The sequence below is a fragment of the Eimeria acervulina genome, genomic scaffold, assembly GCF_000499425.1.
Source record: "Eimeria acervulina Houghton genomic scaffold, Eah_scaff89, whole genome shotgun sequence".
NCBI lineage: Eukaryota > Apicomplexa > Conoidasida > Eucoccidiorida > Eimeriidae > Eimeria > Eimeria acervulina.
The window spans coordinates 8947-34351 of NW_013547092.1; the positions used below are offsets into that span (position 1 = coordinate 8947).

At 51.4% G+C, this 25405-nt stretch overlaps 5 protein-coding genes across 5 annotated transcripts; 2 read left to right on the top strand and 3 right to left on the bottom strand.

Moving 5' to 3' along the window:
* Positions 1-2060: 2060 nt before the first annotated feature.
* EAH_00014920 (SPFH domain / Band 7 family domain-containing protein, putative) lies at positions 2061-4131 on the top strand (the record flags this gene model as incomplete). Its single annotated transcript, XM_013391220.1, has 5 exons — positions 2061-2138; positions 2436-2537; positions 3124-3316; positions 3556-3717; positions 4073-4131. The coding sequence occupies 5 exons, from the start codon at positions 2061-2063 to the stop codon at positions 4129-4131; spliced, it is 594 nt and encodes a 197-aa protein (XP_013246674.1).
* A 986-nt stretch (positions 4132-5117) lies between these two features.
* On the bottom strand, positions 5118-6671 carry EAH_00014930 (ADP-ribosylation factor-like protein 1, putative; the record flags this gene model as incomplete). Its single annotated transcript, XM_013391221.1, has 6 exons — positions 5118-5208; positions 5423-5563; positions 5681-5828; positions 5952-6027; positions 6244-6320; positions 6515-6671. 6 exons carry the CDS (start codon positions 6669-6671, stop codon positions 5118-5120), a joined length of 690 nt encoding a protein of 229 aa, XP_013246675.1.
* A 1899-nt stretch (positions 6672-8570) lies between these two features.
* EAH_00014940 (hypothetical protein, conserved) lies at positions 8571-9845 on the top strand (the record flags this gene model as incomplete). The annotated part of the gene is made up of 1 exon (XM_013391222.1): positions 8571-9845. The coding sequence occupies one exon, from the start codon at positions 8571-8573 to the stop codon at positions 9843-9845; it is 1275 nt and encodes a 424-aa protein (XP_013246676.1).
* Positions 9846-10859: 1014 nt separating this feature from the next.
* Positions 10860-14173, bottom strand: EAH_00014950 (16S rRNA processing protein RimM, putative; the record flags this gene model as incomplete). The annotated part of the gene is made up of 6 exons (XM_013391223.1): positions 10860-10956; positions 11140-11963; positions 12300-12350; positions 12769-12910; positions 13198-13295; positions 14048-14173. The coding sequence occupies 6 exons, from the start codon at positions 14171-14173 to the stop codon at positions 10860-10862; spliced, it is 1338 nt and encodes a 445-aa protein (XP_013246677.1).
* Positions 14174-22369: 8196 nt separating this feature from the next.
* On the bottom strand, positions 22370-25047 carry EAH_00014960 (2OG-Fe(II) oxygenase family protein, putative; the record flags this gene model as incomplete). The annotated part of the gene is made up of 5 exons (XM_013391224.1): positions 22370-22425; positions 22612-22703; positions 22859-23411; positions 23967-24195; positions 24535-25047. 5 exons carry the CDS (start codon positions 25045-25047, stop codon positions 22370-22372), a joined length of 1443 nt encoding a protein of 480 aa, XP_013246678.1.
* Between the last annotated feature and the right edge of the window lie 358 nt (positions 25048-25405).

The window sequence follows — 25405 nt, forward strand, 5'->3', positions numbered from 1 at the left end:
GAAGCTTTTATTCGATTGAGGGTCCTTTGAATTGTTCCGGAGACAGCCAATATTGCCTTCCTCTGCCTCCATGTCAATGGGTAAATAACTATCACTCGCTTAGAAACATGGCAATACGTTAAGCTGCGTTGGAAGCCGCCGCCTGTAAGACCTTACGTTACCCATCTCGGCTGGGGCCCCACACAGCTGGATGGAATGTGAATGAATCGAGAGACGCCTCCCAGTTTAGGACATCTATATATTTAGCGGAAACAGAATTAAGGGGAAACCATTCATTTGTTGTTTTTTATTCTTCTGTGTATGCCTGGTGGAAGCGAGCTCATCTCTCGATGCGGGACCCCCCTGCGAGCCCCGTGTGCAGTGGTGTGGCGAGAGAAATATTATCGCCTTCCCTGCCCTCTATGTCTTAAATTTTTGCAGTCTATACACGCTTGGCAACGGCAAGGCCAAGGCTGTAGCGAGCGTTTTGTAGCAAAACTGCGAAAATTCACAGCGGAGGAGGGCAATGATTCGCCTCAAGGGCTTCGAACGAGAAGCCCTTTCTTCCACAGCATCCTCACTTGGTTTATCATCATATTTAGCAAGGGCGTGGCTGTCTGCGCCTACTTGCCGGACCCACGTCACCAAAAACCATCTCTTGGTGTGTCCTGGTTCAAATGGGAACGGCGGTCTCCGTCGAGCTGCGGAAGCGCATTTCGCTCTTGGCGTCCTCGACAACCAAAGGCACTTTTTCTCAAGTACTCCGGGAGGGGCACAACGGACAGGACTAGGTGACGGGTCTTTTGGGAGCACTGCATCGCATCATAGGAAGCTTCCAATGTCACTGCGTGCATGTTCACGCAGCTTCACGTCGGGCAACAACCGGCGATTGCCAGATTCATTTTTTGCACGAAATCATCTTGGATTTGTTTCAGTACCCCATCAGATGGCTTATGTGGTGGAGAGGTGGGAAACCTACTTGTTTGTACGCGCTCTGCGTCAGCGGGAGAGGCAGCAAATAAGCAGCCGGCTGTGTGATCAAGCACGATCTGTCAAGCCGTGTCCTTTGCTCATATTGGCTGTTTTTGATGAACAGTACAGTTAGAGCTTGAACGAAATGTATTCACAGGCAAACAGACATTCACACTCCCCCCCAGGAAATAGGCAAAGATAGCAGGACAGGAAGAAGTGGAGCATGAGTGGCGGAGAAGCTCTTGCTTGCTCTGCGTCTTAGTCTTTTAACTTGAACATTATATCGCATGGTTGTCTGTCAAGAGGGCATTTAACGTTCCCATGATGCCGCGGTATGGCTAGGATGGCTCTATTGCTTCCATGTTGTATTTCGCCGCAGATTTGGCCGCTTCCATCGGGTGCTAACCCCAGGTCTCCACTTCTTGATCCCTTTAGTGGACAGATTGGCGTATGTGCACTCGTTGAAAGAGGAGGCCTTGCCCATTCCCAATCAAACAGCCATCACGCGCGACAATGTGAGCTTCCAGGCGTGGGGTGAAACAGTGAACATAAGCAATAGCTGGACAAGAGTTTCTCAAGACTGCAGTCTTCTCTGCATTACTTTGGCAGCAGTTGCTTGCGTGTCACATTGAATAATGCAGACCTGAAGGTGCTTGCTTCATTGCTATTCCATATTACTTGCTCAGTTCTCGCATGTACGTACAGGTCACTTTGCAGATCGACGGAGTTCTATACGTGCAAATAAAAGATGCGTACAAAGTGGGTTAAGGGGTTTGCCTTCTCCCATTCCTTCCCCCTTCTTGAAGGTTTATTTCGCGTACAAAGGACCTTGGTGAATAAAAGGGCTCATATTGTCCGCTAGTTGATTTCGTAGTGTACTGCAAAGGTTTACAAGAAATCGCAGTGTTGCAGACACCCTTACGGAGGAGCAAGGAAAAATGTGCTCTTTCGATCTATAAAAACACACGCAATGCAATATACTGCTCACGAAGCCATTCACGCCTCATTCCTGAAGCCTACATTCGTGCACTTCGACTCGCTCTATGTTTCAGGCTTCGTACGGAGTTGAAAATCCCATTTTCGCTGTCACCCAGCTGGCCCAAACAACCATGCGATCCGAACTGGGGAAGCTAACTCTGGACAGCACATTCCTCGAGCGGAATGCCCTTAACAAGACAATTGTAGAAGTGCGGAACTCTAACATAATACGCACTTCCACTGAGATACGGTACTGTGTTCAATGTGTTTCACCCAAGTAACTCAGTTTCCCCCTTATTGTATATATATATATATATATATATATAAATCGGCGTATGCCGGCGTATTTAGCTGTTTGTATTGTTTAAGGCTGGCCGCTTTCTCCATACTCATGTTCGAACCCATTTCGCGCCAATTTTGCGGCATGCCGCTTTGTGCATGAGAGGAAGCAAAAGAAGCACTGCAAGCCGCAATCTTCTTGGTTTTTCTTGGTTTTGTCCTTTCAGGCGATAAACACAGCAGCAGGGCCGTGGGGCTTGACATGCCTCCGTTATGAAATTCGTGACATTCTCCTGCCAACGAACATCAGAAGTGCGATGGAGCGACAGGTACTGAATTCTCTGCCGCCTTTTACGTTGTTCTGTCGATCGTCTTCTCTTTGCTTTTCTTCCATATCCTCGCAGTTCGATCGCTTCGCCGCTGTGTCTGGTGACGCCCTCTGCTGCATACTTGTCTCCCCTTTCTGTCGTGCTTCTTGTCTGTGTTGCATTTGCTTCCGCCTCTATCCTTGGGTATACTTTTGCAGCAGTACTACAGGCTATAGTCTGCTACTTTTGAGCTGTTCGAAGTTACACGCATAGGGAAATGCACGCTGAATGTTCTATGCGTTTCAGTTGTTTTTGCTTCCAGTGTGTGTTGGTCCTCCAGACTAATTGCTGTATGTGCGCGCTTTAACCCAAAGGAGCTTCTGACTGATTTCCGGAGGCGCGCGAGAGCAATAGTTGTTTGGGCTCTTTTAGCCGTTTGGACGAACATATGTGTCTGTGTTGGCATTCCTCGTACTAATCGCCGTCAAAATGTTCCTCTGCCGCTTAAGCTAGCGTCTTTTTCGTTGCCTTTGGTTCGGCGATTCGATTCTTGCTTGCGACGACATAGCCGTAGCTGCTGCTGGTGCTGCTGTATCGGTTGAAATAGGCCGAGGCGGAGAGGCTGAAAAGGGCTGAAGTGCTGCGCAGCGAAGGAGAGAGGGCACGGCTTGTGAACATCGCATTGGGACAGAAGGAAGCCACAATTTTAAATGCTGAGGGGCAGGCAGAGGCCGTAAGGCAGCGGGCAGCGGCGGCGGCAGAAAGTGTTCGAAAGATAGCCGACACAACCAACATTCCAGGTGTGCAGGCCATTGTGCATTTCTGGCCCGTTTTTTTGTGTTCCTTCGTTTTCTTTCCTCTCCCTTTTTGGTGTACTGAAGTAGGTGTGCTGTAGCGGGAAGGGGAGCAGAACAGCATCTGTTCTGTTCGCCTAAACTCTCTCTTGACCATAGTGGCCACGAATCCCGTCGTTTCCCAAGGCATGGACATTCTATGGAGGCATTCACGCAATTCGTGTGTCCTCACCCCCTGCTTGCAGGTGGAATGCACGCGCTGAGTTTGCAGCTTGCTGAGAATTATGTCGCTGCCTTCGGCAGACTGGCGGAAGGCAGCAATACCCTTATTGTCCCCGCGGACGCTGCCAACGCCTCCCGATTGCTTGGCCAGGCTTTGGGGGTCTTCAGGGCTGTCGACAAAAGCTGTGAGGCTCCCTGCATTCCTGCTCCTTTCTGCTCACCCGCATACACAGCAAATCCATCGCCGCTTTCAGCTTGTACATGCACTGAGCACACGCCCCCCGGTTCCCCTCTGTAACAAAAGTTTTGGTAGTAGTTAATTCCATCGTGCCACTGGAGAGCGACCATACTCAGCTGCAGGATGTGCATGGCTGTAATCAGCCAGCCCCTGTTGCACTCATTATATACACATTTACATATGGGTATGTGCAGCTTTTTCATGTATGCATTCGGGTGACCAGGAAGTGCTACACTTCTATGATTTAGGCCTGCCGGGAACATCGTTTCGTGGCGTTGGATGTTTGCGTCCTGCGCTTGCAGTGGCAGAGGCTCCGCCAAATTCGCCTTCGAGCGGAAATTCCGTGGCGGCCAGCTCTTGATTGGGGCCCCTGAAGTGCGGACGAACTCTGGGTCGTGTAGGGGTAAGCACTGTACAGGTGTAGCCATGGCTGCGCGGTAGGGTGCTTCTCGGGAGCCCCACCTAGGTAGCGTCGGCTTCTCGCCGGCCACCGTTGCTATATAATCGCCTTCCCCTCTATCTTGCAACTCTGGCGCATACCTATTGACGGTAATGTATGCATGCAATAGCAACAAACGCATGCAGCTTTTTCCTCTATCATGCTCGTCGCTCTGCTTGGCTTCTCCCTGCTTCGCTTCCCTTAACCCTGCACTGTAAGCCCTAGCCGCCAGCCCTGCTGTTCTCTTTTCAGTAGCCATTCTGAGTGTTGAAGAAGCCTAAACTAAGTTGTCGGCAATTTCTCATGCTCGTTCGCCAGACGAACTGTGCCTATAAATGCACCACCTTCTTTGCCTGTGAGATATCTACCACTAGTCTACTGAAAAGGGCATTCTAGATCGGCTCCACGACACAATAGTGCTGTAGTAAGGAGAAAGTACGCTAGTAGTAGTTGTGCCGAGTACCACTAGTAACATTGAGAGGTAGTCGTGTTATAGAAGTTGAGGTGATACCGCTCTCAACCATTGGTTCATCTTCCCTCTTCTCAAATGTTGTACCCCGTGGGTGGTGTTGTAAAATACAGCAGCAAAGAACTGCGGGCTGGATGCCAAACGTGCAACGATGGAGAAAAGCCAAGGGACGGAAGATATATCCGCTAGTGATAAACTGTAAACAACAAGCTGCCCCGCAGCCAGACGGAAGCAGGCAGAGGACGCCCTCCAAACACAAGCAGGAGCAGATACATGCGCTTGAGTGCGTGTGCAGTGGGCTGCATAAATTCAACTGCAGCACCACAACTCTCGCGTCAGGACATTGCAGAGGCTCAGCATTACTAGCTAACAGCGTTTCGCCTGCAGCCGCTTAAAGAGCTGCACGACTAAGCAGTTCTAGGCGCAGCAGCCACTGATTTTACTCTTGCAGCTGCTGCTGGCTGATGCTCCTGAAAATGGTCGCCCAGATGTGGTCTGGCACCAAATGAGCGTTGGACAAAGCCTGCAAACTGCAGTGCGCACATTCACAATAAAGAAACCTAACGACACGGGATGCCTTTGCCGCGTTGCGTAGTTGCAGGAAGCTTGCAGACAGCGGAAAGAATGTCTCCTGGGCCAAGAAATGATGAGAAAAGCGCTGTCTTCGCTCCTTCGGTACTTCAGCTGCTACCTGCTTCCTCGATTCCCCCCTTGGAATGTTGGGCGAGCTCAACTCAAACTGACAGTTGCTGCAAGAAGCACGGAATTGACTGATCGGCGTCGCATGCACAAGGTGCACCGTCTTGCTGCTTCAGCTGCCTAATAAGCCATGAAATTCCCTCCTCTATGCCTTCGCCAGTCTTGGCGCTGCAGGCAAAAACTCCGCTGAACGCAGGTAAGGAAAGAGAAGAACAGAGCGAACATGAAAGACGTATTCGTGCAGAAGGAAAATAATATTTTACGTGTAGGGTTTCGCGTTTTGGGGAGGGGGGAGAGACGCACCATTCCTTGTCCACAAGCTGATGCAACCGTAACTGATGTTGTATTTCCGCTACCGATAGAGCACCCGGCCTGTCCTGCTTTGTCGCGAAGACGAGAAGAATATTTGCGTTGGGCAAGTCCCGCAGCAAGCGGTCAAGTGAGCGGTTGGCTGTGCAGGACAAAAGCTCCTCAAAAGAGAGAAATGCTCAACACTGCAAGCAAGCGTATCCACTGCCCATTCACGCGTATACCTACGAGTTCTGAGCTGCGAGGCGCAAACGGATCGGCTTACCAACTCGAAGACGGCCTGGATCTGCACTGTCCACCACGAAAATGATGCAGCGAATGTCCAGCTGATGTGGTCGCACCTGAAGTTCGAGAAAAGAAGAGGCCACAAAAGCAGTTTCTTGACCGTTTCAGCAAACGCACCGATGAATCAAAATACGCTTGGCATGAAGCTGTTCTGATATGGAATTCGCATAATTTTCAGATGCTCTAAAAGGCCAGCCATGTCCTTCTGCGTTCTTATTCCTCCATAAAGTTCTGAGTTGCAACGGGAAACGGAAAACAGCTGAAGTACGAACCATGTCTTCAAAATGCTGTCTGGTGTCCCACATAACGAGTGCAGTATCTGGGTAGTCGATCCGGTCTACTTCCAGTCCTGCATCGCAACAGAACAAGTGGCTAAATAAATCAGCATGACGTATTAATGTACTCAGACAGATTATCATATCCCAGTAACAATCGGTTTTTCGCTGCAGATGACTCGCACAAGCACGGCGAAAGAACTGCCCAGTGCTCTGTATGACAGTTGCTGTTCACGAAAGTATTAGGGAGTAAACAGTAGCGAAGTACCTTCTGTGGGAGCCAGCTTGAAGAAGCTCTTATACTTCATCCATTTTATGATGGACGTTTTCCCTGCTTGAGCTGGACCGGCGACGCGGATCTGGTGAACCTTCTTCGTGCAGCACAATCGAAGCGTGTTTGAGAGGCAGCTGTTGAAAGCCCCCATTTCCTTTTGTGCGCTGCAGGCAAGGCGTTTGCCGGCCGCGTCCGTCCACCTCGCGAATGTGCGATTATGCGTTGTCTCGCCCTAGAGCGGTTTGCTTCAAAAAGGCTTAGTATGCAAGGCACAAAACGCCTCAGTTCGTTTCGCCTGCAGACTTGAAGAATATGCCAACTGGTGATCAAATCCAAGTGAAAACTGCGATAGAGGCACTTGCAGGAATGCCATGGGGCGCCCGAAAAACAGCTCCACCGGAGAGAGCCGGCACGACAGATTGCGCTGAAGAAGACGTATTGCCAAACCTTCGTCCCCAAGTTTCCATGCGCACTAGGTAACCAGCAGCATTGTGGCGATTTTCATTAGCAAGGCTGCCAGCTGTCAACACATCGCACTCTAATGTACATGAGGCTCCCTGTACACGACGCATGCAACTACTGCCGCACAATGAGAAATAGTCGGCCCCCAGACAACAAATCCGCTGCTGTACAAACACTTCAAGTCAAGGCTGCACAATTCACAAATTCTTGGATTCGAGTTATTGGGATGAAGTGTGTGAGTTTCCCGTTGGCGATAATGGAACCACAGCCGCCTACGACTGAGATCAACGGACGGGTTTTGTGGGTTACATAAGATATCAAGAGGCCGGAACTGCTTGAAGTTCTTCAATATACGGCAGCAAAGGCAAAAAAACGCGGCGGAGTTTGGTTTTAGGTTGTCCGCGATCAGGGGCGCCACAAGGCAGCGACCACAGCCAGCTGGAGGCCAAGCTACCCAAAATGTGTCCAATCCGTAGAAATGTCAGTACGAATGAAAGTGGTTCACAAAGCTCCATACAAAAATGGTACAGTTAGCTTCTATCGCCAACCAGGAGCTGAAAGCAGCGAAAACCAGCTTGACAGAGGGCCCTGCGCGGCGCGCGGCCGCAGCCCTTGCATCGGAGACCGGTGCATGCGCAACAATGAAGAAAAACATGAAATGAATATTATTATGTATGGAAAACGTCCCAGACTTCCAGCTATAAGCCATCTTGACTCGTGTTTTCCTTCCATTTCTACACTGTCCCTGGGCGGGGGGTGTACGCAAGGTTCCAGTAACTTCCGACAGTCACTTTTTTCCCTTCGACCCTTGAGTATTTTGCCATGATTGCAAAAGAAACCATGACCCTACCCTTCAGAAGAGGTCCGACCAGTTAACAACGCCGCCTCCAGCTTTTCTTCCCCCTCATATTCCAGTCCTGTAATCGGCTGCGTCGATAGAGTAGCCGCTACTTTCTAAAATGAGAAGGTGGCTGTTCCGATCATGATGGCATGCATCTGCCGCTAGGCAAATATGGGTGGAACGGGCCTATGGCTGCCAACCTTGTTCCAGATGCGGCTGCAATTATGCACGGGTTTCGGAGGTGACTGTAGGGAGAAGGGCACGTTTCTGACTTTGGCAATATTTTTTCTTTATTCTCTTAAGGTTGCAAGTTCTATGACTTCTGCATTTTCCCTGCATTCCTCTACTTCCCCGATAACGTGCTCATGGCAGCTTCGAACTCGACCGCTGCCTCCTGTGTTCGCAGCATGCGTAGACCCACTTGGCACCTCAGAGGGAGCAGCTGAAGACTTACAACAAAACAGCCACGCAGACACTGACACTGAAGATGAAAAAGACGCTCAATTACCGTTAATTCCCATGGGGAGATCTCGCATCACCGCACCAATGCAACACAAGCCTCGCGGCACGCGACTCATTCCTGGCTTCCCCGGCCCGCAGTTTGTTTCTTTGAGGCCTTCTTTGCTGTATCGTCGCCGCCTGCGTAGACACCGGAGAGACGAAGGCTGGCAGTTTTCGAATTTGCCCTCAAAGCGCAATTTTTTCGCTGCAAGGAGGAACCACCGGGACCAGCTTATGCACAAGTGGATGTATTATCGGCACAGAGAGTGCAGGAGGCGGGCAAAGGAAGTGCGAAACGTGCTGCAGACGCAAAGCCGGGAGATATTTGAAGGAGAGGCACATGCTTTTGAGACCAAGGATCACGCTTTGCAGCAAGCTCCTGCTCAGGCACCTGTTCAGGTGGCCGCTTGCGATGCTGCATTTGAGGCCGTGTCAAATGTAGGTGGGCTGAGCGAAGCGGGGGAAGACTCCTTCAAAGATTGCATAGCGTCTGTGCGCGCTGCACTTCAGTCAGTTCCCCCGCCTAAAGTGCTGTCAACTATGTCTGCCTCGTCTTTGGGCCATCTTCATGAGCAGTTGCGGGAGCTGTTGGTGGACGCGGTGATTGCAGTAGCGCCTCCAGAGTGTGTGGCCGCTGCTGCTTCCGAGGGGTTCTCTCTGCCTCCTCCTGCAGCAGCTCTGGCGGCATCCCCCCTTCCTTGGTGGAGCAGTGGGGGTGGCCTTCAGCCCTGGCGAGGAAGGAAGGAGAGCTGGGCGCAACAGAGCCGCCGCGTGAACTGGGCGAGCCCCAAAAGGGTCGTGGAGCCGATTGTTGCGGGGGTTTTGCTGCCGAGGGAGGCAGTTGCAGTGGTGGCTGCAGAACGTAGCGCGCGCAACAGGGAGCTCCTAGAGTCTATTCGCTCTTTTTTGTTTGCCTCTAGCACCGGTTCTGGAGGACAGACTGATGCGCCGCCCTCACCGACGGCAGTAACTCACCATCGGGCAGCGCCTTGTGATGCTTCTGCTGCAGTGCCGGCAGCTCCGTGGTTTGTCCAGGCAGAAGAGGAGCGCCTGCAGCGCCTCTTGCTGTGGGATGGCGGCCGGTCAAAAGAACAAAGAAACGCTACCAAGTGCAGCAACAGCAGCAGCTGTAGAAGCAGCAGCAGCGCGCGCCCGACGTCGGCGCGTTGGCTGTGTGGGGAGGCAGAGGAGGGCGCGGGCCAAGAGACAAGGGTTGAAGGCTCTGCTGGATACCAGCAGGTGGTCCGTGGGAAAGGTGCTGCTGTGCGACGGGCATTGGGAGCTGCTATCGATGTGGCGCTGCTGCTGTCGGAGGCGACTGTCACCAAGAAGAGTGGGGCTGCCGCGCCCTTTTCCTGGGAGTCGCCCTTCTTGCGGTCCTCATCATCCTCCAGAAGGAGGAGGAGGCGACAACGCGGCCGCCCACCACCCGAGCAAAGGCTGCCAAGTCGGCAGGCTAGGCGTGTGGCCAACAAAGACAAGCGTATGGCTCGCCAGCGAGCTAGCGACCTAGCTGGATAGCGTAGTAGGTGGGTTGCTCGCTAGATAGAAAGCTCGAATGCTGACTAGCTCGCTAATTGGGTAGCTGCCTAGTTCTCCAGCTGGCTAGCCAGCTAGCCACCTGGCTAGTCAGCGAACTGTCCAGGCACCTCCAACTACTCATGGGAGAGCAGTGGAAGGGCCTAGCGGCGACCAACTGCCATCTTTCTGGCTGCGTTGTATAGAGTCTTTCTTCTGGATGCATGCGCTACACAGTTAGGCAGTATCCTTATTCCCTCGTTCTCCGTCTGCAGCAATCATCTACAGCATTCTGCTGTCGCGTAGTACACTCCCGCCATATATGGGTATTTTCTGCCATCAGTTCCTGATGTCCTCTCCTGATTACAGGAGGTCGTCTGCCGCAGAACAAAAGGAGATTGTTAAGCGTGTCCACACGGCAAACAGTAACACTGAAGAAATACTTCTCTGGCCGCTTCCAGGAGAACAAGAGAAATAGGGGTTCTATTTCGTTCGTCGGTCAGTCCATAATACAACCCCCAAAAACTTATAGGACGGCAAATGCCCCTGTAAACACTTGATCAACGGATAAAAACGCAGATACATAAGAGCATAGTTCTTCATGCATGCACGCGAGGACCATTTCTTATGTGCCACGCCTCACAAATCTGCTCGAGACGCTGCACCCCAGAAGGGCGCCCGCCGTATCTCAGCGCCAGCCACTGCAGCAGTAGCGGCTGCTGTATAATATGTTGTAACCGGGAAGGTTACAAATAATAGTCATACATCTCTAAGTCTAACATGGATTACAGAACTGTGCTAGATATAGTGATACGCTATTAACGTAAGAAATAGTTGCCGCATCCACCATACAGACTTGGCAAAAGTAAAAAGGAAATAATAATTGCATCATCATGTAGTGTCGCTAAGCTGCTGCTGACCGCCTGGCTGGCGCTTCGTTGTTAGATCTCCTAAGGTGGATTTGGTGTTATCTGGGCGTGGACGGTGCGGGGTCTGTGTGACTGAACGGCCGTAATGTCAGTGAAGAAGACCGGGCGGAGCATTAATAGCGACAGTCTTTGCCTCTCTCTTGACTTCTTCCACAGTTACACCCAAAACATATGGTAGCAGAAACCTGCCCGAAGCAAATAGCATAGAGCACAGCAGCAACAGCAGGAGAGACAGACATCTAATTTGGAGTATTAAAAAAGGTGTGGGTGCGTGTGCCTTAGTTCGTGAGGAGACGCGGTGTCCCAGCCCTTCAGGGATATATTGGTCTCCGCTAAGAGCTGCTACTCACACAGCTGTGTGGCCTCACGTGCTAGTTTGGGGCTTTCTGTCGGGCTCGCATGCGGCGGGGTTGATGTCCGAGGCCAATCCTAAGCGTGCAGAGAGGCTAATGACGTCTCGGGCATCATTCCAGTCCGCTTCTGAATAACTTGATGTCTCCCCGCAGCTGCGGCTGCTGCATGCGAAGTTCAAGGCCCTCTCTGCTGCCTCCGCGGCAGCCTCTCCTCGCCTAGGAAAGAAGCGAAGGCCCCGATCCCAAGAAACTAAATTTCCGAGGGATAGTCGCTGATAGAACTGACGACCCAACCGACGGCCCGAGCGTCCTTGAGGTCCCTCCAAGCTCAACAGCTCCTGTGGAACATTCGAGGGAGGCATTTGACAACCGTCTTCTGCCCACAGGACTTGGTTGCTTTTTCTCTGCGCTTTCCCCTCCTGCTGTTCTTGCTGGTGCTGCTGGGTAGGCAGGTCACAGGCTGCAGCAGCAGTTTGCAGCAGCCACTGGAGAGCATCTTGCTCGTCTTCTTTTGTATTTGGTGTTGGCCCACTACCGCACTGGGCAGGGAATTTGTTGGGTGGACGAGCAGCTCGAAGGCAAAGTCGTTCATGGGTCACTGCTGCCGCGCAGTCTCTGAAGCGAAGACCGCAGCCTTCGCACTCAAACAACACCAGGGGCTCCTCCTCATCCTGGTGCATGCATTGGGGCTGGTCGGGACCCAACGCATGCAGAGCTGAAGCGAGTAAAGCAGAGGATGGCGCTGCAGGGTCTCTGTACGCTTCCAGTAGCAAACGGCGCGCTGGAATGTCTGTGTACAACGCAATCTCCAGACAGTCGTCCGCAGCGCCCACCGCCTCCTACAGACAAGCAGAGAGGCAAGCACAATGAAGGTATACGCAAGTACAATGAAGAGTAACACAAATATAGTGAGGAGAAAATGCAAGGACGGAGACAAACGCACGCGGAGAGACAAATACAGTGAAAATGACAAGCAAAACCAACACAAGTTCAAATACGGACAACGTATTGACATAACTCACAATATCTTTAATAATGCTACAAAGGAAAGCAGGCACAGACAAAGATGCCGCCAGAGGGAATTTGGATGGCGCCAGAAGAGCGAGACACAGAGGGGACACAGAAGAGGCATGGCCAGGCAGATACAAACAAGGTAGATAATATTTTCCCCTCACCGGCTTGAGTCTCATGTCATATTTGGAAACAACGTCCACGACTTTCCCGATCTAAGCGCCAAACAAAGAAGCAAAGCGCAAATGAAGAATTTGATAGTGTATTTCAACGCTCGGTCTCCCACCTTTCGCGTATCTGTTGTGCTGAAGCAAAATGCAAACGGGCCCACTCAAACACAGCGGCGAAAGACAGAAAAGGCAGACGTTAACAAAAGCATAAAGACGCAGCAAGAACTAGACAGATATACGCCGAGGCAAGGGGAGGCCGCAAGGCAGGCGCCAAGGGACACAAAGATAAAACCTCCAACAAAAGAGACGAACAAAAAATGAAAAGTAAGCGAACAAATGGCAAACAAATACAAAAATGACAAACAAACGAGCAGGGCTAGCGGGCCCAGAAGTGCATAGCCCCGTGTTCGCGGAGGCAGAAGGCGATAAGGAAACAGAGGGGGACAGAACGACGAGGACTGACGATTTCTTTATTTGGGTTGTTGGCGAGCTGGACATCAAATCCGACCAAGTCTGCAGCCAAAACGGTGTGTGGGGGGAGCAAGGAGGCACTCTGCATGGGATGTACGTACACTCGGAACCCCGACAAAGCAGCCGCCGCAGCTCTGAATGCAGCAAAAAACGGCAGCAGCAGCACGAGCCAAGAGACAAATACCGGGCAGGAAAGAATAAAGGAAGGCAGCAGGAGGCAAACCGCAGGAGAGAAACACCGGGAAAGACTGCCGGTACTTGTACATTGTCGAAAAATCCTCTATTATGTATCATATGCTCTTCTGTATCATCGTCGGCTGTTGTTATTTATTCTTTCTCTGTCGTTTCCTCGGGCGTTTCGTCTGCGAAACGAATCACTTGAGTACCTGTCATTTATTCCTTGCAGCTTCACCAGCGCTACTTGTTTGCCTCGATGCCTCTGAAGAATGCGGCCGCTTTCCACTCGCCTCGACACAAACAAAGCACTAACTCCTCCGCCCCCGAAAAACAAACGAGAAGCTGCGGTGTGCGTAAACCCCAGAACACAAACACGTCCCAACGCGCACGCTCCATATGCCATCAAACACCACGAAACCACAAACCCACGAGGCAATGCAAGTCAACGACTGTCAAAAGAAGACAAAAGAACAAAGTACGAGAACAGGTGAGAAAAAAAGACCAAAGACAGTAATAGGAGGCAACATAAGGCATGGGGATATAAACGCACACAAATGAACACGCCAAACAACAGAATCAAGCAACTGAATAAGCTACAGACCGCTACAGGAGGAACGAGAGGGGCAAAGATAGTCGATGCAGGCGGAACATACAGAAAGGAGACAACAGATGCGGCAAAGAATGGCAAATGGAAGACTGAAGCCGGCGAAGAGTGGGTCCGAGAAAGGGAAAAGCGACCAGAAAGAGCAGAAGCAACAGTGCCACATCCTTACAAGGGCAGCAGAAGCGTTTTTCTTCAAAAGAAGTCGAAGGAAATATTTCTAAATGCCCTCGGAGCCCGTGTGCGCCGCCTACACGACCAACCGACAGCCAGCGGACTGCGGTGGAGTGTATCGACACCTCGCAAGCTCCTGCTTCGACATCAGAAGCATGCGACCGTGAAGCTTGTGCTTCGTTAGGAGTCTGCTGCTGCGAAGATTCTGCAGCAGCAACTGGTTGCATGCGCTCTGTGCCGGTCTTCGAATAGCAGCTCCGTGGATACAGCTGCAGCAAAACAGACAAAGGTGACGAAGCCCCCAAACCCTCCCGCATACCAATATCAGCACAAGGGCTTCCAGATCCTGCTGCTGCTGCTGCTCCTGCGGTGGCGGGTGTTGCAATGGCCGCTGGCGTTGCGGTGGCTGCTGGCGGTTGTGGTGGTGGTGGTGATGTGACTGCATTGTCCACCTCTCTTATCCCTTCTGCTGCTCCTCCTGTTGTTCTCGACGTCCGTGCACCAGTTTCTGCTGCTGTTGCTGGTGATCTTATGTTCGGTTGCGGGGTTCCAAAAGAGGAGTGACTGCGCTGCTGCAGCGGCAGCAGCAGCAGTGGAGACGTCGAGCGGAACGCGAAGATGGTGGATAAGTGAAGCAGCAAGCAAAGCAAATACCAAAAGAGGAAAGGCATTAAAAATAGGTGATCAATGAGAGAACGGCATTAAACACAAGGGTGTCTTGTGCTGTGAATGCACCCCGCACATCCCAAACAGAAAGGCCGGTTGCTACTGTTTACTGCTGGCGCTCAGGGCGCTCCTGCCGCTGCCGGTGTTACTGCCTACCCTGATACTGCTGCTAGTTACAGCTCAAGGCGGGCGAATGCAAACCCCAGCGTGGCGCCAGTTACCCATGCTGCGGCTGTAGATGTGAACACCAACGTTTGGCTCTGCTGCTGCGAGCTGCACGAGTCAGCAGGGCGGAGGCGCACACTGCAGCGAAGTAGTGGCTCACAGGATAAAGAAGCAAAGGCGGGCAAAAAAGACGCGGAAAATGAGAGAAATGTGAAGAACTGTGGACAGACACTTCACTCCGCATGCACGCCCAACTTCTCCGTCCCTTCCTCAGTCATTGTATCTTTCTTTGGTCTTATTCGGCTAAATACAGATTAAAATTAAATTTTACAAACCAAACCTAGAGAGGGGAAAAGTATGAGGGGTCTCATCCTTTCGGAGGCCTTAAACCACCAGCCCTTTGTGTAGTGGGTACGCACTACAATGGTGCCCGGACTGGACCTCTAGAGTTCTATCCGGCCGAGAAGGCATGAATAATATCAGAAATGAATCAAGCCGCATTAGATAGGAGATAAAGTTGCAAGGCCAAGAGCTCTCTGTTGCTACCCACGATCCGGGGCTGGCTGCGAGTGAAGGCGTTGACCTGTAGGGAGCTAGCATGAGAATTATTATTACTAGTCTTCCTCCTTTAGGATAAATGGATCAGCGATGCAGGTGTAAGTCTATCCCTTTGCATTCTAAGGCTATTATTAGTTAAGGATTCTGCGCTGAGTGTATCGTGTGTATCGGGTGTGCTTCAAATAGGTATACATGGAATCGATCACTAGTGCCAGCTGAAATACCTCCTCGCTCTGCTGTGGACAGCCTTTCACCACAGCAGAGCGAGGAGGTATTTTAGGCATACTGAACTTGCGTACACTCAGCAGGGGTATAGGTGTAAAGAAATGTTGTTATGCAGCGCCAAACTCCTGTCCGCGCCGAAAACGGCATTACCTTCAACCGATAGCACGTCAGCATCTATCATTTAGAGATGGCGAGGCGTCGGATAGTGCTAGAGAGGGCACCCAAACAAGCGCATGCAATGGCATTTCCTGTGTGTGTAGATTTGCATTGTTCATCCAGTGGGTTACTAGCCCGATGGCCATTGCTTGTATAGCTTCTTTCGTTTCGGTGCCGTTCCCTGCACGACGCTGTGCCTTCCATGTCCTTCAATGCGCTCTTCTCATCCTCTCGTGGAGGTGTTGGAGGTCGAGGACGTTGGCACATTCTGCGGTTCATTGATAATTTCTGCCCGCAGCGGTGCAAAAGGGTTATTTGCACTCCTCCGTAGGAGCTGTGACAAACGCCTCCTATTGGTGAAGGTCTTGTTGCTGCTGGGGCAACAAGCTGGCTGGTTCTCCGCCCCCTTCGCTTTGTTACCCTTCAATTAGGTAAGCTCCTATTCAGAAAGCTTTGATTAACTGCAAATATGCTAATTCAACCATTTCGTATTTTTTAGAAGTGTGCCTTTTAATTTAAAGATAAGCTTAAACTAAAAGTTCCTCCAGTATGAAATGCCCTTAATGGTAATTGAATGGGTGATTTGCTGTAGGATTTGCTAGATGCTATTTCTAAGGCACGTTTGCTTGCAGTCAGAGATAGACTACTACGTCTAAGTAGATTTTTAAAATTTCAAAATAAATATCTCCCTATTACCAGAGATACACGAGAAGGATACATTACTTATTTAGGAGGAAGCATGCAATTAAAATTAGGTAATATTTTACCTATTAGAAATATTCCTTGTGGTAATTGCATACATTATTTGGAGCATGTACTTACAGAAGGGGCAGTTTTTGTTTAAAATTCTAGTGGCAGTTCTCTCCATACGACTGAGAACTCTTCCTCATAGTCGTGCCTACTTGCTGTACCTGCGGTGTTAACTGGATCGATTCCCCCCAAAACGCAGCCTTCGTACGACCAGCACGACGGACTGAATGCATTTCGCCGTCGTTTCATGCGGGGCATCTGCATTCAATAGGAGCCTACTGCTTCCTTTCTCCGTAGGATTGATTCCCTTCCTGTCGCAGGAGAGGATGCAACTGCCGTTTGGAGTGCTGAGAGGGACACTCTGTTGTTCTTCCCCGAATAAACACCCCACCTATCTCCCCTGGAGGTCTCAAGTGCTGTGCTGTAAGCCGATGGTTCGTGGATAACATTCCTCCTAGCACTGTCGCACATTGCCGCCAACCAAAGGGCTGGAGGACCAAAGCAGGACGACTACGGAACCGAATAGGAGATTTGGGAATATATACCTGGTCATCAGGACCTGCTAGATGAAGCCTCTTTGCCCCTGCATGGTCGGCTGTCCAAAGAATTACTGCATAGCCTTTACCCTGCTTATCAGCGGGGTAGAAAGCGGATAGAGCAAATAGCCCCCCCTCCCCCCAGCCTCACATTTGGCGTCATCTCTCTCGTGAGCACCGCCTTTGCGATGGCCGCCACGACCCAACAGGTTGCAGCTTCTCAATGCCACGGAGTTCTAAACGTTACAAATGTGACGCGTGATCTCAGACTTCTGGCTAGGGTTGGAGGTTAAGCCGGCTCAGAACCCCTATCATAAATACCTTGCGCCACGGTGGTCACGAGTGTTGGAGAGCTCAGAGGCAGCCGGGGGTAAAGGCCCTGCCGGTGTACCAACCGCTCGTTTCATCAAGACCACGAAAGAGACACAGGTGTTCAGGAGGCTTTCTTCACCGACCCAAGCGGAGACGTTGCGGGCAAGTGGCTATCCATGTTAGCTCGTGGACTCCACTGGGGTGTAGCAATCCGAGCAACTCCGAGAACTGTTAGGGATTTTATTTCTCTCTTTCCAGCGAGCATGATGACTCGAAAGAGGGCGAGAAAGTAGTTGTGGAGCCCCAGGATTATTCGGAGGCCGCTCGTAGTAAAGAGCCCAGCGGGCGTCAATTCCAAGTGGTCAAGGCGGATGCACCGAGCGAGTTTGGAGCTATCGTTGTGCCTCCGTTGAAAATGTTTTCCTCTCGCAAGGTCGAATTTCGATGGGAAGAATTTGTTTCAAAACGCTACAGCTTGCAACTGTTTGGTAGTGAGAAGTTCTCTACGTGCTGGCGATTCCTCGACTGCAGGGTAACAGGGCTGCTGTTTCTGAGATGAAGAGCATGAGCGCTTGAAATCCTGGCATTGAACAAACCAGATCCACTGTTTTCGTCGGAATTATGTTGGTCTCAATATTTCATAACCTAGTCCACTGCGACGTAGGTGGAGCAAAGCACCGCTTAATTCTGAAGATCTGTCGGCATTCTCCTCAGACTTGCATCATAGCACTCTAGGGAATACTTAGCGTTTTTGGAGCACTACTCAGGCATGTGTTGTAGCAGAAATTGCAGGAAATAAGTGTATGCTTTGATGCGTGCATTGTAGCATGATCTGACTGAAGCTGGCGCGCAGTTAAGCGTACCAGGGCGTGCCTCTCGTAGGGAGGCGACCGTTGTGCTGATACCAGGTCAGTATGTGGATCCCATCCATCGGGAAATATCTTTACTGCGAAGACAATTCATGAAATGCGCCGCTGCCTTCGCCGACGCTACAGATATGACGGACGCCGCGATATTCGGGCACCGAAGGAGTTCGTTGCTCCGCCCGAGTTAAAATTCTGTCTCCAAAATGCTACCAACGGGCTACAGCGGCTAGTGGATTCTTCCGCAGTAGAAGAGGCGAGACGGCTGTTACCTACATCGCAGCAAGTGTACATTTCTGCCAGAGAGCTTCCGGGATGTAGAGGCCTTCTAGCATGCACTGCGATGTAAGCTTATTCCCAGATCGGCAGCGGACCAAACTAGTGCAGAGCTGAGAACAGATAAACCAAGGAGAGCTATTGATACGGCCCTACAGCGAGAATCGTTAGTCCTCGGTGAATAGAAGGCCAATAGTGGACTCGGAGCTCCTCTATCACTGGTTCACTGTAGGGTTCTCCCCCAGAGAGAGGAAATCGGCAATGTGAAAGGGAATGAAAAGGTGAAATGGTTGCACTCGCCGAGGTGATGTAGTACTGACGCATCAAAGAGAGGAAAATACGCCACTTCTGTCGCCCCAACTGGAAAGGAAGAAAGTGCCTTTGGGAACGATCCAGAGATGAAGCCTACAGATGTTAAGGCTGTGAGTGCCAGCACCACCCAGAAGAAGATAGGAAGAGGCAACCGACAGCTGCCTGGGAATTCGGCACTCAGGCGCTGGTCAACGTACCGAGCGGGGCGCCTGTTTCTTTTGCAGCAAGGCCGCATAACCCGCCAACTGCAGACGCATGAACAATGTTAAGAGACTCGTTACGCATGACATCGAGGAGCGCCAGCAGGGGAACAAACGAAACGACCAGAGCAGCACGGTTGCCTCCCCGAATCGTGGGAAGGCTTGATGGGGCGGAAGGAGTCAACAGCCATGCATGCAGATCCGTCCATTCTGGATAAAACCGTTGCTTCTGCAAGTTCAGTCTCATGAACAGGGTTTGCTAGCGCCAGCATACCTTGATACAGGCTGGGCAGTGCGTGTGTTAACTGAAGCTACGGTGGGGCGGTGGAACCCGCCTGGCTACTCGATCGCGCTATCGTTGCAACTACCTTTTGCCCACAACAGGCAGAAAACAAGAATCGGCAAATCTATCGGTGCCAGTGGGAACTTGACTCAGAAATGGGCCTTACTGCAGTGACACGGGATTTCTATGTCTGGCCATTTCACCACGCCATTATCCGAGATTTGCCGTGTGTGACCCACTGGGACGCTCAGATACGGCTCCCAGACGAAACTGTTTAGGTGTATCTCCCTGGAAGCACAGATAGAATGCACCTCCCGGCGCTCCTAACTGCATTTGCTACCTCTTCTGTGACAGGACTGGAAGCAGTGACCAAGGAGACACTGGTATGCACTGCGCAAGAGAACGGGGGCTCGTCTGCAGTGCAAAAGCGGAGCAGGAAACGACGGGAAAACTCATGCACTCCATCGTGGTGGTCTTACGTAGACCACAGTTTAGGGGGGTTCGATCCAGTTAACATCCCGGAAACAGCAGAATTGATTGCAATTAAAGAAGATTTCTCCGATGGTTTGTGCGACGAAGAGCTACAGGGCGGGACGGCTACCAGCTGCACACCCAGTGCGCCGCATCGAAATCCTTCCCGGAGCAGCTCCAAGCTGCGATCCAAGGTAAAGGCGATCTCATATTTCGAAGAGGGAATCGAGAAGCAAGCAGCAAGAAATCTGATACGAAGAAACAAAGTGCAACCGTCAACTATTACACTTGGCAGAAACCGATGCTGGCGAAGGAAAAGGACAAAGGACCGGAGGAGGCGCATGCGCGTCACTTCAAACCCTTCAACAAAGTCAAGGTAAAGCAAAAGTTTCCGTTTTCTAGGATAGCTACACTGCTTGATTGCCCACGCGTTAGCTTACTGATTCGCTTTCGTAGATCCCAGTACATCCTGACGACAGGCGCAAGACTGTGTTCCATCCCCGCACTCGCAAAATAGAGTGGACTTGTTTGCACTGGTGCACCGGCAGAACTGCAGCTCCATGGAATCCACCAATTCTTGGAGACATTCAATCAGGGATGGACGGTTATATACATGGAAAACATGTCTTCAGCATGAATATGCAGCAACTCTTTGAAGTACCTGTGGCGTGCTCTGCAGCAGCTGCGTGAGAAGTAGGGATTCCCGAATACACAATCTCGTTCATTTTTCATGCAGAAACTTAGGCTCTCTCGATTTCATGTTTATGCTGCTGGTTTCGAACCAGCTCCCGCGAAAATGGGGACTATTCGGAAGTGGCCACTATCCCTGTGCATATGTACGGACGTTTAAAAGTTACTCGCTCTCCCACCGTACTACCGCAACTTCTTCCCTGGTTTCGCTGGCGCCGAAGCCCCTCTAGAGGATCTATTAAGGAAGGGCAAACAACGCTGTTTGAAGGCGAGCGACGAGGAACCTCGCATGGGCGTCATTAGGCACCTGTCATCGTTTGATGCTCTCGCGCTCCCTCATTTCGAGAGGCCCTTCTTCCTTACAACTGATGCCAGTAACACAGTGGTTGGTGCGATGCTCTGTGAGCCACCGAACGACCGAAAAAGCACCAAATGCCCGCCTACAACACACACCATCGCATGGTTAGATGCGGTAAACCCACACGGTGAACGCGTACTGTACCCCTACTAGGATGCCTGCACGCAAGTAGAAGTACACTTCACAATTTCAGACAGAAGGCGTTACCAAAGCAGTCCTAAGGCCAGCAAGTTCCTGGCTGCCGTGCTCTGAAGCAAATTTTTCCTGCTGATGCTCGACCTTGTCAAGGAGCAACATTCTTGATGAAGACACAACCACGGCAACTCATGAGCTAGCTGGCAACATCTTGCTTATCACCACCTAAATGGGCGATCTGAATTCCACTGTAGGATCTGGCAGCATGGCGGGCGCGGCTTTCCACCTAGATGTTTCTACAAGGTCCCGTACATCACTCGAAAAAACCTTAAGTTTTCGACTAAACGAAAGATACGGGTGACCTTTCCGCGTCCAGAAGTGTCGTGAAGCGTCGGAGAACTGCCACCGATCAGCGCTTTCTGTGGTAGTCGAAATGAGCCATTGTCTCCCCAGGAGCATATCGATGTCGAGTTAAGTTTTACCATAGTACCTAGCCAAAACTGGGGCTGTGAGCCCCACACCATCTCGTGCGGTCTACTGCTATCTTGTTGGTTGAGTGTATACGGATTATGGCTAAGAATTCGACGGGTTGGGGTTCCCCCGCCATTTGTCTTTTGCTTCTTCTCCTGGCGTCCCCGTCCTGCCTAAAGGCTCTGACGCCCTCTGAATAGCCTCCTCGACCCAAGAGTTCCTTTTCCCACTGCCTTTGGTCTGAGTGTATGCGGCACTGGTGCGTCTGGGCGTACGCCTAGAGAAATCTACCCTTGTTGAGGCGCCGGTGGGGAAAATAAGGGACAACTCTTGAATGCGGTTAGTGTGTCGTGTGCCTCTCTGCACCTGCGCGCCTCTTTCTGTCACATTTCGCTGCAACTGTGCACATATGCACTTGCATATCGAAACAAAACTAGATCAACACGTACATACGTGTGGGTATGTAGCACATACCCACACGCATGTACGTGTTGATATGAGCTAGCCGTGTATGCGTACACCCTCTCTCTGGAGCATGTACTATATATATATATACTATATACATGCAAGGCATCCGAAAAAATGAACAACAGCAGAAAGGCGAAGCCACTTCCGCAGCTGCCCACACTGAAAAGGATACTGCAAAGCATGCCTCTGTCAAACTATTCCCTTTACGCATCCAATATGCGCAACTGGACCAGCAGAAGCAACAGCAGCACCAGCAGAAGGAGCATTGCCAACTTGGGGAGTCGCTGCACCATCTGATTTGATGTGTTTCTGCTCTTATTTGAAAAGTAGACACGCATATGCATACTGACAGGTGACCGTGATGGCTGTAGGCCACGCGAAACCCTGAAGACACCAGCTCACAATATCCCCTCCACAATGGGGGGGAAGGGGGAAGGGGGGGGCTCGTAGTCTTTGTTTTCAAGTGTGAGTACCTTTATCTTAAGAGCGTGAGCATGCCTATATGCTTCTCTCTAGTATGTGCATTGTAGGCGACGGGGGGGTGTTTTCAAACTGAAATCAAATACGTCTTTAAACCAGATAAGCAAACATCGGGTCTCTATGTTGCTCTTCCTGCATGTTTCGGGGAGGGCAGGAGAGAGGTATACATCCGCTGCGGCTGCAGCTGCCAGAGCTTTGCGTGCTCCATAAGCGGGTATAGACACCCCATACATACACGCCGCGGAACCAGCCTTGAGCCGTCGAGCTCAAGCTGCCTCCAGCGTCCGCTGCAGAAACTGCGCAAGACTAAACAACTGCAAACCTCTACACAGTAAAAGGCCAAACAAGACGAAGAAAGGAGTGAAGTGACGTCAGAAACACAGCCAACCATACGTCGAGTGCGCGCTTGGATGGCTGCGGTGCAGCTTCTAGAAGACACAAACCGATACCACAGACACCGTATAAACAGCCGAATGCGAGCCAAGAGACAGGGCATGCTGCAACTCACGGCGGCCGCGCCAGCTGCGGCAGACTAAGTCGCGCTTCTTCGCAGCGCTCCAACGCGCCCTCCGCCCTGCGCTTTGGAGGAAGTCAGCCAACCTGTACGACGTCACACCCACCGTTGATCACGATGCAATCCCCCCGTTGTATGCGTGATACATCCACCAGGTGAACAGACGGTGGCTATTGACGGAAATCCAAAGGGAAGCATAGGGAGCGTAGCGCCACCCCCGCTCCCCCTCATAGGTGGGTACATCGTTAGTTGTGCCATCTCGTGCTGCCGCCACAGCTGCTGAGGGAAAGAGGGAAAAACGGCAGGGCATCCCATCTGCTTCTTTCTAAGTGCGCCAATGCCAGAAAAACCCCAAATCAGACGTTGCGACTCCCCAATTTTGCCAACTTCCCTCTGCTGCTGTAGCCGCTGTTGCGGCTGGTGTAGCTGCGCAGGTTCAACTTGTTGGTGTGATTGTCCGTGTGCGCTAACTAAGTCAAGTTCTGCAGTATCCTTTTTAGCTTGGCCTGGTGGGGGAGACACTTCGCCTGCCGGCTTCAGCTCGGGGACCTGGATGCCCTGTGGAAGCTCAAGGGACAGAGGAACCGGAGGCCTTGTGGGTCGAACAACCGCCTCATTGAAGAAACAGTTAACAACATACTTTGTGCCTTTGGTAGGAGCCACTCCCGCATGCAAAGTGCGAAAATCCATCTTCCCCCCAGGCGTCACGTTGCTCCACAATGCCCCGCTGCCCTGGGACGGCCCAATCTTCAGGCCCAGGCGCGTAAAGTGCGTGTACCCTCCATCTTCGACATCTGAAGGGAAAATACCGACAAAGGAACACAGTGCCTCCAAGCATGCAGATCCCCAAGCCAGCGACTAGCCATATATTTACAGTAATGCACGATAACGTGCTGATCTACTTGTATTTTAGCAAGAATCCTACGAGCACGCGTGCAACGGTACGTGGGAGGGAAAAGCAAGCAGTTCCAAGGAGTAGAAATAAGCCCTAATCTCATGCAGCCGTTGTCTTTTACTTCTTCCACAAATGCCTCGCATATTGTGTCAATCCATCTAGCCCTACGCCCCTATCCCTCAGCCCCGCATGCACTAGCAGCACTGGCATAAGGGGCAAAAAGACCCTAATCGGGAGTAGATGCCTTAGGGTGAGGAAAAGGATGCCGGGGAAGAAGCATGGTACGAATGTCAAGGGGACTTTCTAAAGCCTAAACGGCAAACACTTGGCCGTCAGCAGCAGCAGACCACACGAAACGGCATACAGAGCACACATAGCAAAGAAGCAGCAGTCCGCATTCGTCTTCAAGGGCTGGTGAGCATGAAGAGGACTAATGGCGAAGACCCATACTCACCGTTAAGATATAGGAGAACTGTTTTCGGCCTAAAGCCTCCGTCGTGGTGCTCTGAGAAGTACTCCCCTTCAGCATATCTCACAAGCACCAGAGATTCAAGGTGCTGCAGAGGCAACTGAGCTAAGGCACAAGCCAACAGTTCCACAGACATTACACCAGGTGTCTGCGCCTCCTCAAGCATCACTGAGTACGACGTCCGTGTCCGGCTTTCAGTTGTCTTGTATGCCGTCTAAGGCGCGCGCAGTCACACAAACAATCTGCATGTCTGTACCTACACCATTCAGTAAGCATACAAAACTCATAGTGGCGACTACACTACTGCCCCCGCCTTCAAGCGAGGAGCAAACCAGGAGAAACTTGCAAGAAGGAGCCAAGTGAAAGACGCCATACTCCTACTCCCCTCTACACACAAGCGCCAAACCATTCTCAAAGTGTTGCACTTGCAAAGCATCTATTTACAAACTTAAATGGACTGTTCTGCGAAAAATTATCGTAAGAATTCAAACAACAACAGCACCGCCCCCAGCAGCAGCAGCCGTACAAGATATAAAAGCACAGAATCCCGGACCTGGGGTGCTGATGTCGTCCCGATGCTTGTTTTGCTGCGAGTCCACTTCCCATCAGCCAGTTTCAGCAAGTGAAGACACTGCTCTTCTGTGATAAGATTCGGGGCTATCATAACGTCGGGGTTGCGGAATACCCTTAGCACCTGGACGTCGCGGCAGCTTCGACAGCTCCCGGCTGATTCCTCTCCTCCCTCTATTGCAGAGACTGCTGCAGCAGTTGAAGCCGATTCCGAAGGGGCTGATGTGGATGCTGCTGCTTGTGGTGCAGGCGATGAGCTTTTGCTGTACACGCGAAGAGTCCGCAGATGCTCCCCCTCCGGAACAGCCTCGCCTATAGGCACTGTTTCCTCTTCTGCCGAGACAGGCAGTTCTTCCTGCCCCTGCAGTTCGTTGCTCCTCCGAGAGGCACTGTTAGCCTCCCCTAGAAGAGCGGGGCATGCTGCCTCGCCATTCAGCGGGCCTTCAGCATTGGTGCCATGGAAGGGGCCCCCAGCGAGCGTCGTTGCAAAATTCATTCTTGGTTGCATGCATTGAACGTAAAAAATTCTTAGAGATGAAGCCAAATAACGTCAAGATGACTTCTGTTTTTGTTCCCCTCTGCTCACAATGGTCGAAATCCACCATGAGCAAACCTACCTGCACTGTTCAGTGCCGCCGATATCGCAATACGGCGACCGTTTTCTTAACAAGTTCCTACGGTAAACCTTACCTTGACTTGTGGATGTGCACCCTGGAACAGAATTGTTCAAGTAGATCACGGCAAGTGCCTGCTGATCCGCAGCAGCAGTCCGATGGTGCACGAGCCTGCTGAACGCGACAGAGGCTGCCTGAAGAGGCTTCGAGTTTCTCCCTCAAAAACACACGGAATCTCGT